This window comes from Carettochelys insculpta, chromosome 6, assembly GCF_033958435.1.
Source record: "Carettochelys insculpta isolate YL-2023 chromosome 6, ASM3395843v1, whole genome shotgun sequence".
NCBI classification, from domain to species: Eukaryota; Metazoa; Chordata; order Testudines; family Carettochelyidae; genus Carettochelys; species Carettochelys insculpta.
In genome coordinates this window covers 83,511,964-83,527,343 of record NC_134142.1, presented here as the reverse complement: position 1 = coordinate 83,527,343, position 15,380 = coordinate 83,511,964, and the positions used below count along the sequence as shown (strand labels likewise).

Below are 15,380 nucleotides of genomic sequence, written 5' to 3'. Positions count from 1 at the left end.
TGCTGCCTTCAGAGCTGGACAACAGGAGAGTGGTGTCTGCTGGCTGGGAGTGAAGCGCTGAAGGAGGAGCTACTGCCAGCAGCAGCACAGAAGGATGGCATGGTATGATATCACCACTTTTACTTTACAGTGCTGCTTGCAGACTGGGGACCTTAGTCAACAGCTGCAAGGCTACAAGTGTCCAGTACTGAAAACAGCATTACAGAAAGAAGGGCAACAGGGGTATGGGATTGCCACCCTTACTTCTGCACTGTTGCTAGTCAGACGCTACCCTGTAGTTGCCCAGCTCTGAAGGCAACACAGAAGTAAAAGTGGTAATTCTGTAACCCTCTTAAAATAACCTGGTGATCCCCCTGCAACTCTCTTTGGGTCCAGAACCCATAATCTGAGAAAGTCTCCCCAAAGAAATCTGTATAATCAGGGCAGTGGTTTTCAACCAGTGTGCCGTGAAAACTGCCCAAGCGTGCCCTGAAATTTTGTCAATTTCCCCCATGACCCCATGTCAGCTGGGGCCCAAGCAGCAAGCCTCATCCCTAGCTGGCACAGGGGAGGGGTTCTTGGGGGGGGGAACCCCAAGAGGGCATGTGGGGGACTTAGGGGACTCACAGCTATGTCATGTTGACGAGCAGTGATGGCACCAGGCTGAAGGCAGCCCTGCATCCCCACAGGCAGCACTCACTCCACACTGGCATCTTGGAGGACTCCCGGGGGCCAGCATGACTCAGGATACGGGGACCAATGTGGCTGCCTTAAAAAGCTGGGAACTCACTGGCTTGGCCCCACCACTTGACTCAGGGTCTCTGCACATTCTGAGTGGCCCAGGAGCGAGGGTAGGGAGCATTCTCTTGGCAATGGCAGTGATGGAGGCAGTACAAGGCTGGGGATGGAGAGGAAGCCATGGGGTGGGAGGAAAGCCAGTCACACTGCACCTCCCTTATAAAATGTCCCCCACTCTGCGCACCCATGTTCTAACATAATGAAAATGTATAAATTAAGCATGTGAATAAATGTAAGTTATCTCCAATGGCTGCTCATGGGACACCAGTTGGAGAGGACTGTTACTACAGAGAATTCTTCCCCAGGTGTCCAGCTGCCAAGTCTTGCCCATACGCTCAGGGTCTAAATGAATGACTTATTTGGGGTCAGGAAAGCATTTTTTTCCCCAGGTAAGAACGGCAGAGAGCCTGAAGGGGTTTCCTCTTCCTCTGGAACTTGCAGCCTCGTCAAATTTTGTTTAAACAAGAGTACATGATGGATTATCTGTAACTTGAGGTCTTTAAATCATAATTCAAGGATGTCAGTGATGCAGCCATAGTTATATTATAGAAGGTCTCTTACAGCAATGGTGGGCAAGGTTTTATGGCCTGCAATGTGCAGAAGATCTGACTAGATAACCATGATAGTTTTTTCTGACCTTCAAGCCTATGCATAAGCTGTATAAATTGCTGAAAAGTTTATAGCTTAAATGTGTATTTCCTCCTGGTTATGAAAAAGAAGCACCAAATTTAATGTAAAGGCTATTAGTTGCAAATCAATGTTTTAATACCAGATAATTATTTTTTTTGGCAGGGGGAAATGCCCTAAGTAGTACAAATACAAACTATGATTAAAATTGATTAAGTCAAGATTTTCTACTTGCTGATTTAAACCATAATTCAAATAGAACATTTAACCACAGCAATTTAAATCAATTCTTCCTGGAAGAGAATCCAGGAGCTCTAGCTTCCATCCCCCACCCCCATTTGCTTTAATCACACAAGGGCCTCCCTGTTGATTATTACAAAAGAGATATTATCAAGGTCCATGAAGTCCAAGTACTCAGATACAGGAGGGAACCCAAGAGAAGAGAAAAATCAACAAGATAAAGTAATCTGATAGACTACTGAACTAAGAAGTGGCATACAGGCAGATCCTCTGCAATTGAGAGCAAGGAGAAAAGGAGAAGAACAGCCCCTTGCATGGGGAGAAGGGACACAGGGGAATCCAAGTAGGTAGGAAGTAGGAAATCTAGAGATGAATTTACAGTGAGTGGCCAAGGCACAAAATAATGGTTATCAACCAGCTCTATGAGAAGGGACAGTGTTTCTAGAGAATAACATACCTAAGAGTGGTTTTTGTGTCCCAAAGAATATTTTATTTGCAATAATACAGCACATAGGGACCACAGCCGAGATCAAGGCTCCACTGTGCTAGGAGATGCACAAACAGTCCTTGATCCAGAGACTTTCTAATCTAACAGGTAAAACAGACATCGGTTAGAAGCAAGAACAGCGAGGAAGGACCCCACCCAATGTGTCTCACAGCAAATCACTTACACAACCGGAAAGAGACCCCAGATCACTCAGTCCTATCCACTGGACCTTGCTGTTCCAGAATAAAACTCACAAATCTTTCCATTTCTCCCCTCTAAACAAGGGAAATTCTGCAAAGCAGGAGGTGGCATCAAGAAGGGACCAATTAAACTCTATACAGGAACTAAAACAAGAAGAGGAAATGAACCTGAGCTATTCAGCAAACCTGCTGACAAAAGCATCAAGTTTCACCTGTTCACAACTGGTACAGTTTTGTTTCCATTTGAAATCATCTAGTTCTACAAAACAAACATCAAGAGGATTTCCAAAAACACTTATGAAAACCGAGCACCCATATTTGAAGACAGACTCTCTCAGAGGACAATCTGTCTATGAAGTAGCTTCACAAGAGTAGAGCCTCAATGGGAAGCTAACAAAGCAAGCTACAAGTGCAAAACAGTAAAAACTGAAAACTTTCCCTTCGCTTCTGCTGAAAGACAACATATTACACCACAAGAGCATGTTTAATCCAAGACTAGAAACAATTCACAAGCTTTAGGAGATAAGCTTTACAACATATCGCTAAGAGGAAGTATTGCATACATGTTATATCAGGGTAAACTGAGGCAGCTGGTGATTATGCAACTTGCACAAAGACAAATTTGGAATTCCTCCAACTCAGTCACTGAGTCACCAACTCCCAGTTCTAAAATATTGTACACAGTAGGTCAGGAGTTCATTTTCACAACATAGACTATATCCTAAAGCAGCATTTACCAAACCATGTCCGCGGAACACGGGTGTTTGAATGATGTGAATAGTTGTTCCGTGCAAAATATTTGATGCTAGCGATATTTTTCCTTCTAAAATATTAACTCTGAAATTATGTATCAAATACACTAGGATATTTGAACAGTATTTAGACTGTAGGTATATTAATACTATAATGCATTCATAATAGTATAGTTGTTATGCGACTCATACTGAAACAATCAGTTGATTTGGATGGGTTCGGCATGCATCCTATTCAGAGAAATCACAGATGCTACATCTGATATGAGGATCCAACCCTCCAGCATCATTCCTAATATTAATCAGACTTGTGATCAAAAGATGCAAAAATACTCTTCCCGATGAAAAGCTGTCAAATGCTACTTACTTTTATTTTCAAGTAGTATTCTGTCAAGATAAATTTACAAAAACACAAAATTGAAAAATATTTTTCCATACTTAATTTGTTTTGTATTTTTTTCATAAAGGAAGGACAGTAGCAAACATTATTGGCCTTTCTGTTTTTGTACAAACAGAATGACACTAATCATCCCACTTCTTTCAGCTGTTGCACTGATGCTTTGTTTTGTGTTTGTACTTAATATTTAATTTTTATACTTAATTGTAGGGCTGCTAATCATCCTCCTATCCAGAAGGACATTAGTTGTTCATTCAGATAATTTTCTCGTTATCTTTTGTTCTTTGCAAAACAAGACGTCTTAAAAACACTTTTAAATCAACAGAGCACTACATGCAGCAATTTTTCAGTATAAAACTCTCCACCCACCTACTCCATCCCACCAGTATGTATATTTTTCATAAATATATTCCAAGCTCGAAAGCGTTCCATGGTCAAATTAGTTTGGGAGACACTGCCCTAGACACTTCTCTTCCACTGGTGGCTAGCAGTTCCCAAGAGCAGCTCTGTTTCTTGCCCTCTTGCTCTTGGGAAGCTTAAGACTAGGGATGTAAAATCCCATTTAATTAGTTAACCAGTTAACCTACAAATGGGAAGGGCTGGGGAAGGGGGTGCTCCAGCCTGCCTGGGCTAAAGAGGCTCCCAGAGCTACCCCAGATGGGGGCTGCTCTGACTTGGCTGGAGACACCCCCATCTGCAGTGCTCCTGGGGCCGCCACAGATGAGGGCTACTCTGGCTGTGGTGGAATGCTCCTGCCTGCAGCAGGTTCTGTGGAGCTAGAGCAGCCGGCCCACCTATAGCGGGTGGGGGCAGCTCCATCCCCGACCAGCTTACTGCAAACCAGTGGTGTCCAAAAGGATGTCCACTAATCGCCACATGCCCCCCGCCGCAGCCAGGCACCGCCTCTTCCCCCATCCCCATGCAGCCAGGTAGCCTACCCTCTCCACCACTCCAGCCAGGCGCCCAAACCCCCCACCCCCACTGATTCACTGGAGCCTGCCTCGCTGGAACTGCACCACTGAAGCTGCCCAGCCCCAAGCCACGCAGCCCGAGAGCTGCACCAGGAAGAAGTCGCTGGAAAGGAGCCAAGCTGGGCAGCGTCAGCTGCAGGAGGCACATGGCTCCTGACCAGGGTCAGAGCAGCCATGCTGAGAAGGAGCCAATGGGAAGGAGCCGCCTCAGGGCAGCATAGTGGGTCACAGCATGTGGCTCCTGGCCAAACCCTCAGGAGCTGCCTCCTCCGCTGCCATCACACGCTTGTGGTGGGGCACGTGTGTGGAGTGGGCAGGGGGCGCCCCAACCAAGCTGCTGAGTGGCATTTCGCCACATTGCGCTGCCCCAAATGTGGCAAACGCGAAGCGTATTGGACAGCTCAGCAGTGAACAATAAGCCTCGTCCGTTTAGGAAGAGATTTGCTGGTTAACTGTTAACATCCATAGTACAGCCTTTAGAACGGGTGCACAAAGTGGGGCGCAGGCCCCCTTTGAGGGGGTGAAATTTGACAAGGGGCATAGCATGATCAGCTGCCGGGTCTGAGGCAAATCCATCGCATTACAAATGTTGAAATATGTTACTGTTTTGTGTGTGTGCGTATTCACATTTATATTCAAGCTTTTATATTCTACATACCTATTTTCTTACACATGCTGAAAGGGCTTTCTCTTCATATGAACAAAACCAAAATTTCCATTGGGTTGAGGAGCCCTGCTAATTGCAGGGATTAAAAGTGGGCTGGAAATAAAAGTTTGCTCTCCCCTACCATGAATAAGGCATCAAAATTAGCTCATCCTTATTTCCAATTGCTTCCTTCCACCTTCACACTCCCTCTACAATTAAGAGCCTGGATACCTGCGCAAGCATCTAGGATCAAGCAGAATCAGCACCGCATGTCCAGCTTCAGAATACGTTTGCTATGCCACTCTGTAAATAAAGCAGTATTCTGTAGTACTCTGTAGGAAACTACTTTTAGCTGAGAAAAGAGTATGGGCTTATCTATAAGAAAAAAAATGCAACATGCCTAACTCAAATCTCCTTTTAAACCAGCAGGTACTTGTGTTTCAGTATAAAGAAACAGTTATTTTAGTTTGCTTTAACCTATTCCTAACAGACTTAAGCTAAACCAAAATAAATCCCTCTTATAAGCTACACATTTTCAACTGGTTTAACGGTACCTGTTTAAACTCACATCTCCCTTAATATCAGTGCAACTTCCTCACACACAAGCCTCGCAAAGAACTTTTCCATCACCCAACCTTACCCACATCCTAAGAGGGCCTGCCTTCATCAGAATTAAAAAAGACCCGCAGCATGGTTAGGACAGGATCACAGGACTTGGGTTGTTTCAATGTTTGGGGCCAAATCCACATGTCTACACAGAAATTTTACAGCCCTGCAGCCCAAGTCAGCGGACCCAGGCCAGACACAGGCATTTAGCTGCTGTGTTCCCGAAATGACTAATAATGAAAATCTACAAAATGTGACTCTACCATGACCGATTTAAGTTCAAGGCCAAGGGACAGTTTGAGGTATAGTGCTTCACGTCCTATGTATCATAAATGGAAACCCAGAATTTAAAATTGACTTCCCTTTGACACAATTTATTGTTATCTAGCATGTTCTGTCACAGCATGCTGCCAAAAAGGCATTTATTTCTCTTTAGGTAACTCAAGAATTGTTATTAAACCAAGAAGCCAAAAGTCTTTCTGCCCCTCCACCTTCAAATGACTGATGCTGAAATCACTTTCAAGTCAAACTTCAGAAAATGACATTTCAAACGCATGCAGAGAGGTGCTGCTTACCATAAAGCAAGACATTCAACAGCTTCAATCTGTGCCAGCAGCAACAACTGAGTCATGACAACCTAAAGGGTCGCCCGCCAGCTCAAAGAATTGATCATTTGGCCTGCCACAGAGAAGGCACTAAAACTGAGAATACTGCTGTTATTTATTACAGACTGCAGTCTAGCAAAGAATTCTCAAATTCTAAGGCCTGCCAGGGTACTCCATTCCTGCAAAAACAGACAACACATCCACAGAAGGAACTTGGTAGAGTGAAATGCTATCAATGCAATTTGTTGGATAATTTTTTTTTAAATTTATAGGTGACTAATAAGGCTAATTTGCATCAAGTGCTCCTGAAGAGCAGCTGCAAGTTACCACAGAATTGCTCCTCATCTCAACGGCATTGTTTTGAAAATCAAAGAAATGTAGGTATGCCACACCAGATCCGTCCTTCAACTCTGAACTCTTGTCTCACACTAACCGATAGCTGATGCTTCAGAAGACAGACTGTTCCTTCCCCATCAATACAGCTAGCTAATTGTGCAAGCTGTGAAGTGAAACATTTCCTTCCAGGTTCTCCTAGTGCTCAGATTATGTCCAGAAGCATGACAATAGATTATCTCTGCCCCAGTTGACACATACACATGTATTCTCATAAAATGATCCAGTTTTTATATCAATTTAACCACCACCTATAATTTCATAATCTCGCACATCAGATTGTGGTAAAGTTATTTTTCGTGTAGCACATATTCAAAGAAGATACCTTATTCATAATTTTTCATAAGCAAAAGAGACCCTGTCACATTATACCTCCTCTTCCTACCAAGGTTCCTTCCTGAATTATTCAGCCTCACAAACTTTTGCAGCTGAATGCAAGCCAGTGTAGCACAGCCATCTTAACTCGAATACACGAAGTTAAAACACCTCTGTGGCTGCCTCTAGCTTTTCCTAGCAGCGGAAATTGACGTGATTGTAGCTAAGTTTCACTGCCACTATTAGGAACATCAAGACTCCACTGTGAAATTGACAAAAATAGCATTAATTTCAATCTGGGGCTGCTTGGACTGTCTATTAGCAAGAGTAGAGTCAGGGACTGAAAGTATTCAGAGACACTCCACCCTCAGCTCAGAAGCATCCTTTCTGGTTATTAGGTGGCTCTTGTTGGGGACGAGAGGTTGGAGGGAAAGATAAGTTCATTTTTCCTTCCAGAAGCCCAAAATGTAGGGGAATACTCTAGAGACACAGAGCCTAAGCTCTGCGTTCAAACTTCACATTCCCAATAGCCAAGGCCTTAATATGAAATTCTTTACCCTCAAGCAGCATTTAAGCACATCACCCTGTAGAAATTCCAATACCCAGAGAAAGATTCTCTCTCTCATCAACAGAAGTTGGTCCAATAAAGGCCACCCATCTTGATCCTCTAATGCCCTCCCTAGCAGTTGAAAATGGCCTTGTCAGTAGCACGTTATCTTTTTAACTACTTCTCATCCATCAGTCTTTGGTTTGCAGATTTATTTTTGGCAAATATTTCAAGCTCTGTTGCAGCACTTATTCCTTGTTTCCCACCAGCATGCCTGATCAAGTGACTTCTTGACTCGGATGCAGTTAGAGTCTTTGTTTCGCAAGCCCAAGCTAGAGAAACACCATAAACAGGAAGAAGCACAAAATAACAGACCCAGAATGTAATATGTTTGCACACTTCACGCAATCCTACATTAAAGCCCACTCCAGCATTTTACTGACATTTCAGATACTAAAATGTATCATTTTTGTCTTTGTCAGCCCGGACAGGGTACAGGAATAACTTGCACAAAGTGTTCCCATTCCTCCAAGTTATTACTTAGAAGACACTGATTATCGTACTTATGACTTCAGTACCTCTTTTAATGGAACTACTGAAGACAAACAGAGGATTCTGGATACTTAGCAGAGAAGGGAAATATGTGGCAATATACTAAAAAGATATAAGGCAGTGGTGGGCAACCTGTTGCCCAAAGGCCACACATAGCCCATGGGGGTTCTAGGTGTGGCCCACGAGACGTTTCATTTACCATTGCCCATGCACCAGGTTGCGAGATTCTTTTTTTTCCTACTAAAGTGACACACATGTAAAGCAAGGGCATGTGAAGTGAGGTGTGTGCTGATTGTACACAATGTTGACTGTGAAAGCTATGTCATCCCTTTGCTTCCAATCAAAGCGCTGCTACAGTGCAACTGGTACACCCTGAAAACTCAAGGTACTTAAGTGCAGTTAGCAAAACTATCCTCTCCCAGAAGACTGTTTTTGTCACAACATTCTTGCAGTCTACTGAGATGAAGGGTGGCCACTCATGTGGCTCACTCAGTAGCCTTGGTTGCTCATAGCTGATATATGGGCTAGCTTATCATATGTAATGTGGGCATCTTAACCACAAATTCCCACTTAAAAAAAAAAATCACATCTTCGTGTGGTTCCTTGAAAGTTGGTAACACATGAAAACCAACCTAAGCAAGTGTTTTAGATTTGTATACTCATGCAGAAATGTTCTAAGTTAAACTTTATTGTTAAGTTTAATGTGCATAAATGTCGCCTTCTACTTGGTAAGCAATTCGCTGGCTGTGTTTTAAAGAGTCTCAAAATGCACAAACATTTGCAATGTCAAAAATATGGGTGTGCTATGTTTTGTGTGTGTTCACTGACAGCAGTTTGTTAATTCCAGCAGCATTAGCTGTGGTGAAAGGGGGAAAGAGTTAAAGACAGGGCCAACTCAGAACAGTCAGTTGACTACATTTTTAACAAACATGCATATCAGTTGCGAATGGTGTACACTCATTCCTCGCTATACGAGCACCATTGGTTCCCAACTTTCTGCTCATAGGCAAAAACTTGTAAAAGGGACACTAAATTCCCATTAAAATACATGTAAAAGTCTCTGATTCATTCCAAGTGCTCACAATTCGGCAAAGAAATGGCAGCATGTGACGCTGCTTTTTAAAGGTAAGTGAACTTTGGGTTGCGGGGGTTGGAGAGAGTTAAAGGCTGGGGGCAGTTTGGGGCCATGAGCAGAAGGGAGGGTTAAAACCTGGAGGCAGGTTGGGTCAGTGGGGAGGTTAAGGCTGCTGCAAGCTGGGTCCATGGGGCGGGCGGCGGAGGATTTCAGGCTGCTGCAGGTTGGGTCCATGGGAAGTTGGCGGGCGGGGGGGGGTGTTAAGGCCATGGTAGGTTGGGTTTGTGAGGCCGGCAGGGGTTCAGGCTGCGGCAACATGGGTCTGCGGGGCCAGAGGCAGGGTCAGGTTGTGGTGGGTTGGTCCAGGCTGCAGCCAGTGGGGTCTGCAGGGTCAGCAGAGTTTCAGGCTGCTGCAGGTTGGGTCTCTGGGGTGGGGAGTAAGGCTCATATTAGTGGAGGGAGTTTGCCCGTCTAGTGAACAAAAGTAGGTATGTGTCTCCCTCGTTTTAGTGAGTACTCGTAAGTAAAGTACTCGTTCAACAACGGATGAGTATACCGACTTTTCAGCTCTTAGGTTTTTCATATTTCCAAGACTTGCATCACATAAACAGTACAGAAAAGCTTTATAGCTTTTTCATCAAGAAAAACAAGAATTGTCTTCACTTTTTTTCCTCCAAAATTAAAACAAATCTGAAAAATATGATCAAAAAACTATACATTTACTTACCCTAAGCACTGGTGGGTCACAAAGTCTCTAATCATTTGCTCCCCAGCAGGAAAGGAAACACTGGATTAAAATGAGCTTATATCTATCTGGGTGTTTTATGCCTCTTTAGTCTAGAACACCACAGTAATAGACAGGAACAAAATTCAGGTGCAGCTAATTCTTTGGTATCTACACAGAAAAGTTGTATTAGTTATACAGGTGTAACTTGTATGGAGTTACAATTCAGCCTATGTAACTTGGGAAGGAGTGTAAAATGAACGGCAAAAGCCACCAGATTGAGTGTCTACAGAGGAGGTTACACCTGTGTATGCCTTCCCATGGAGGTAAGACCTAACAGCAGCTACACAGGGTGTTATACCAGCATAACTACACTCGTTTAATGTGCATGTGTGTTTAAGTTCACATCCTAGGTTATACTAAAACAACAAAAACCCACAACCTTTCCTGTGTAGACTTGCATGATCAGAAGCAACATTTGGGTCAAATACATGGCTTTAAAGATTAAGATTAGTTTTGCTAACCTTCACTCACACAATCAACAGCTACAGTCATTCTTGCATGTTCTCTGGAACAAGAAGTTAAATCATCCATTCGTAAATTTACTGGGCTTTCTATGCCACCAGAAGTTCCAGGTTTCTCTTACTTGCACCCCAAGATGGCATTTAGGAAAAAGCCGCTATAACCAATTATCCAAACTAAAATTCTACAGGAGACCTGGGGTTAGGAAAAAAGATTCTCTCACTGTAGGACTACAGGGGACTCGATATATATATGTAGAGAGAGAGAGAGAGAGAGAGAGAGATCACAAAAAAGCCGAAAAGCTAAGATCCAATATTTTGCTCAAGAAAATATGAACATGTTACAAAGGATTCCAAAGAACATTTTTAGAAAGCTCTTTGAATGTTAAGTACCATCTTATGCCAACATAAGCCAGAGGCTCTGGTTAAATAATTGAAGAAAACTGTTGCAGTCACTGCATTACATTTATGTACACTACTGAAGTGCTGGCTCCCAGAAGAAAGATCACTCTTATTTGCCCATGTGCTCAGGAAGAAAAAGTAGTCACGAGAGCAGATGAAGAGGGAAAAAAAAAAAAAAAGAGAGAAATAAGCAGAAAAAGAAGCACAAAGCAAAGGAGACCGATATTAATGTCAGAACGAAACAGGTCCTTAGTCTGCAGGCCCTTAATGGCCTCACGTACGTTGACACAGTGGCTATGTTAGGAATACGACCACTTTTAACACATGGAGATACACATATTATTAGAAGTAATTAAATTAGAGAAATGTTGGCAACGCTACTTGAGTATAATGGCACATAATAATAAGATGAAGCAAATGTAATTTAAATGCACACACCCAAACCCCATCTGAAGATTTTTAAAAGCTCAACTGTTGGACCAATAATAATAACTAAGAAAAACTAAGTCTATGCAAAAACTACTCATGAGTGCTACAAGTTTCAGGAATTCAAACATCAAAAGTTTGATTGTTCCTTCCTCATTTTTAAGGCTATATTTGAAAGAAGAAGAATCCTTTTCATGCGCAAGAATTAGCTGCTGGGTAGATATTAGGCCACCAGATCACACAATCTTAGTGCAAAGTACAGCCCATTTTATCACAGAAATAGTGAAATTTAATACATAACAATTTCTCTCAAAGCATCTGTTGTGAAACTAAACTCAATCTTCTGGATTTCACCCATTTTATGTCATCATTACAAACACCCCATCACCAAGGAACAACTCAGTAACAAACATGTCAACACGAAACCAGGCCACTTACACTTCCACCAAAACACTCCGGAAAAAGCCATGCTAAGGTCAAGCTGCAGAAATAATTTACACCTGTAGCAAAGCTGCAAAAAGCATTTTCAGGATAGAGACCTTGACAGACATATGCCTACTGTGTAAAAAAGCATTTCTATATGCATGAATTCAACAGCTACATGGCCATCTTTCATTTTTAATCCAACAAGTCATTCAAACACAGTCAGACATTTGATCCATCTTTTGTGCCTGTTTCACTTATTTCCCTATCACATGATTCTGATTTGCTGTTGGAGCATGCAATCTTCTAATAAGCATTAATCCAATGCTTTAACTTAGAACAGGCATGCTGAGTTATTACACTATTCATTGAGCAGGTGGGTGACAGATTCCTACTTTGCTTTTTGGAAGATGGAAACATGCATGACACATCAAGTCAAAAAGATCTTTCCTATCTGTCATTTGCCTTACCCTAAGGAGCAGTGTCACTCAGGAGATCTGACAAAACAAAACTAACACAGCTGCCTCTCTGTTACAATTCAGGAGATCCAAGTTCAATTAGGCACTGACTACCTTCTCACTTTAGCTCAAGTAGTCCCAAAACTTCTGAACTGGAAAAACAGTAACACCCCAAGAGCTTCAGTATCATATTATAATCTGCAATGCATGCATGGAACAAAATTTCCTTTCAGCAGACCTACCTTGCTCAACCTCGTCATTTTCTAAACCATTTTGTATTTGTCAGCTATACCATACACCTTTGGGTTTTCAGACAGCAAGCTCTATGGCAGGGATGGCCTGTGGTATGCATCCGGACTGTGGCTTGCCTGCATTCAGACCCTGAAACCTGGGGCTCTCCTCCGCAGCTCACTGTGGGGTGGGGAGCCTTGTGGGATGCATCAGGCAAGCCACAGCTGGATCTGGCCCACAGGCTCTGCCTGGTGTAAGCAGGAAACAGCTCTGCCACTGCCTATGCTTCCAGTGCTCCTCCTCCCACTTCCCAGGTTTGGGGGTGGCACAACAGTGCTTCCTGGACACACTGTCCACACACCCCTGCTGCTCTCATTGGCCAGAATTCTGGGAGCCAGGAGAAAAGCCTCTCCAGGGCACTTTGCTCCGCGCTGCCATTCCTCCAGCCAGAGAAGGAGGCAGTGCACAGATGTAAACCCCCACGCTATCGCCCAGCCCACTCCTGCCCCCTCACCTCACCTCCAGCCTGCTCCTGCACCCCCCCACCTACTGCTACCCCCAGCCCACTGATGCATCTTACCTATCCCTCAGATCTTTCAACCCCAGCCCACTCCTGCACACACTCTCCCACCCCCACCCCCAGCCCACTCCTGCACCCCTCCACCCTCCCAAAATATTTGTGGGTCAGTGGCCCCAACCCAAAAAATGTTCCCCACCCCTACGGCCTGGGACACGATCTTTAACTGGTGCTGCAGGGTACAACATACAGTCAGGGCCCTCAATGTGTGTGTCCATGCTGGTATCTTCTTGTGTCAGAGCATGGCCCAGGCTGCTCTGCAATAGTGCTCCACTTACAACATGCCACCTACACACAGAAGCAGCTTTATTCCTAATCTTACTGCATTTAAGGGCCAACCTCTCCAGGAGCAGAAGACAAACTCCTGAATCCTCTTCCTCACCTCCCTGCTCTCAACCTAAGGACTACAGCGACAGCAACAAGTTCCAAATGACAACTAGGGGAAACAAGGGGCCCAAGTAGCTCATTCGTTGACCCCAACCCCTCATTGGCAGAGGTAAACTAACCTGCTGGCTCCAAGCCTCCAGAAGTGAGGGAAAAGACTTAACTAAAAGGGTGTTTCAGCAGAGCCTGCAAAAGGCCTCCTGCCCACTGTGTACCTACACCTTTCCTCTTTTGCTGGACCACACACAGGGAGGAGAGAACTCGACAAACAGCCCTCCACCCTGGTGCATGGGAAGAGAACGGTGCAACCACCACGCCCCTCTCCTCCAGTTTAGTGCGGGGAGGGGGACAGGGTCAGCCTTTACTGCCTCCCCCACAGCCTAGTGCACGGGGGGGAAGGGGCTCAGCATCTATTACCCCCCTCCCCAGCTAGTGCACGTGGGGAGGGGGGTCAGCCTCTATTGCCTCCCCCTCCCCAAGCTTAGCGCGCGGGGGCAGGGGTGGGCAGCTTCTACTGTCTCTCCCAACCTACTACATTGGGAGAACGGGGGTGCGGCTCCACTGCCCCCCCAGGCTGGTGCGGGGGGGAGGGATGCTGCACAGTACTGCCCCCCGGTGCCCGCGGAGAGAGGGCGGTGCCCGCAGCCCCCCCCCTCCCACAAGGCACGCAGCCCGGCCCGCCCCTCCTTCGCGAGCCCGGGGAAGGAGCCGCCCCGCTCGCCCCCACTCACCCGCCGAGCCCAGCAGCAGCCACAGCAGCCACATGGCCCCGCGCGGCCGCGCCGCAAACTTTCGGCCCGCTCGGTGCGCCAGCGCGTCTCCGCCCGGCCCCGGCCCAGGCGCTGCGGGCCCGGGGAGGGCGGGGCGGAGCCGGGCCGGGGGCGGGGCTCTGCCTGCAGCCCGCAAGCGCAGCCCCGGACGGGACCCTGGCTCCGGGCACGCCCGCCCGCGCGGGGCACCTGGGCAGCGGCGTTACTCCTGCACCCCCGTCGGGGCCCTCGCACTGCGGGTCCTAGCGCTGTGCTGCGCGGCTACCGCCCGCCCCGCTCCCCCCGCCGGGGGCGTTCGCCTCACAGTGGGGCGCCCCACTTCCTAACCCCGCTACATCGCGCGCCGTACTTACCCCGCCCCTGCTCTCCCTACCCCCTCCCTGCGCTGCTCAGTCTTCCCCCACCCGGCTCCTTAGCAGCAGGCTGGGGTCGGAAGTTGGAGAGGAGAAGGGGGGAGAGGGACTTGGGGGGCAGCAGGGGGCCTCGAGGGAGGAGTCTGTGTGCAGGAGGGGGCTCAGAGCTTGGTACCGAGCTGAGGGGGAGAGGAGTCAAGGTAGGGCAGAGGTTGGAGGTGTGGGGGGGTTGAGGTAGGTGTGGGATAGGTCTCAGGACTAGGGCAGAGGGTTGGGGTGCAGGAGGGGATGGAGGGAGCAGGCACTCCAGGCAGTGTGGCTCTGGGAAAGTGGCTGGCCTGCCCCTGCTCCTCCTGCTGTAACTGCCCCCACAGCTCCCATTGGCTGGTGGTTCCCAGCCAAAAGGCAGTGCAGCACTGGCACTTGAGACAGGAGCAATGCACAGAGCATCCCCGGCCATACCTGCAGGGACATGTTGCCACTTCCAAGAAGCCGCACAGAGCTGGGCTGGGAGCCTGCCAGCCTCATGCCAATCAGACTTTTAACATTCTGGTCAGCGGTGATGACTGGAGCCAGGTGGGTATTCTGGTCAAACACTGGACACCTGACAACCCTGTCTCTCTTCCCCTGTCTGATGCACACAATGGCAGAAGTGCATCTTCTCCCTGCCACATGAACCAGGAGGCTACAATTGCAACTTCTGTCTTCCTGAATTATTCAGAGTTCAGGCCTAGCTCAAGGTCTCATGAAGGAACTACTGTCCAGTTCTTTTCCTGTCCTCCACTCACCAAGCACTATACCTCCATGACCAGATATGATAGTGAGGTGTGTTATAGAAATGCATGTACTAATAATAAAATGACAGCAGCAGACACACAAACCATAGCAAGCAACCCTGCTGCTTTGCACACTGCTTTTTGG

General features: G+C 46.3%; 1 protein-coding gene across 2 annotated transcripts in view; it reads right to left on the bottom strand.

Moving 5' to 3' along the window:
• Window positions 1-14,205, bottom strand: part of LDLRAD3 (low density lipoprotein receptor class A domain containing 3) — a 183,526-nt gene extending 169,321 nt beyond the window's left edge. For both annotated transcript variants that reach the window (XM_074997502.1, XM_074997503.1), the window contains exon 1: window positions 14,068-14,205. In XM_074997502.1, coding sequence (XP_074853603.1) covers window positions 14,068-14,101 — 34 coding nt within the window. In that variant the 5' untranslated portion in view covers window positions 14,102-14,205. The remainder of the gene's footprint in view (window positions 1-14,067) is intronic.
• Between the last annotated feature and the right edge of the window lie 1,175 nt (window positions 14,206-15,380).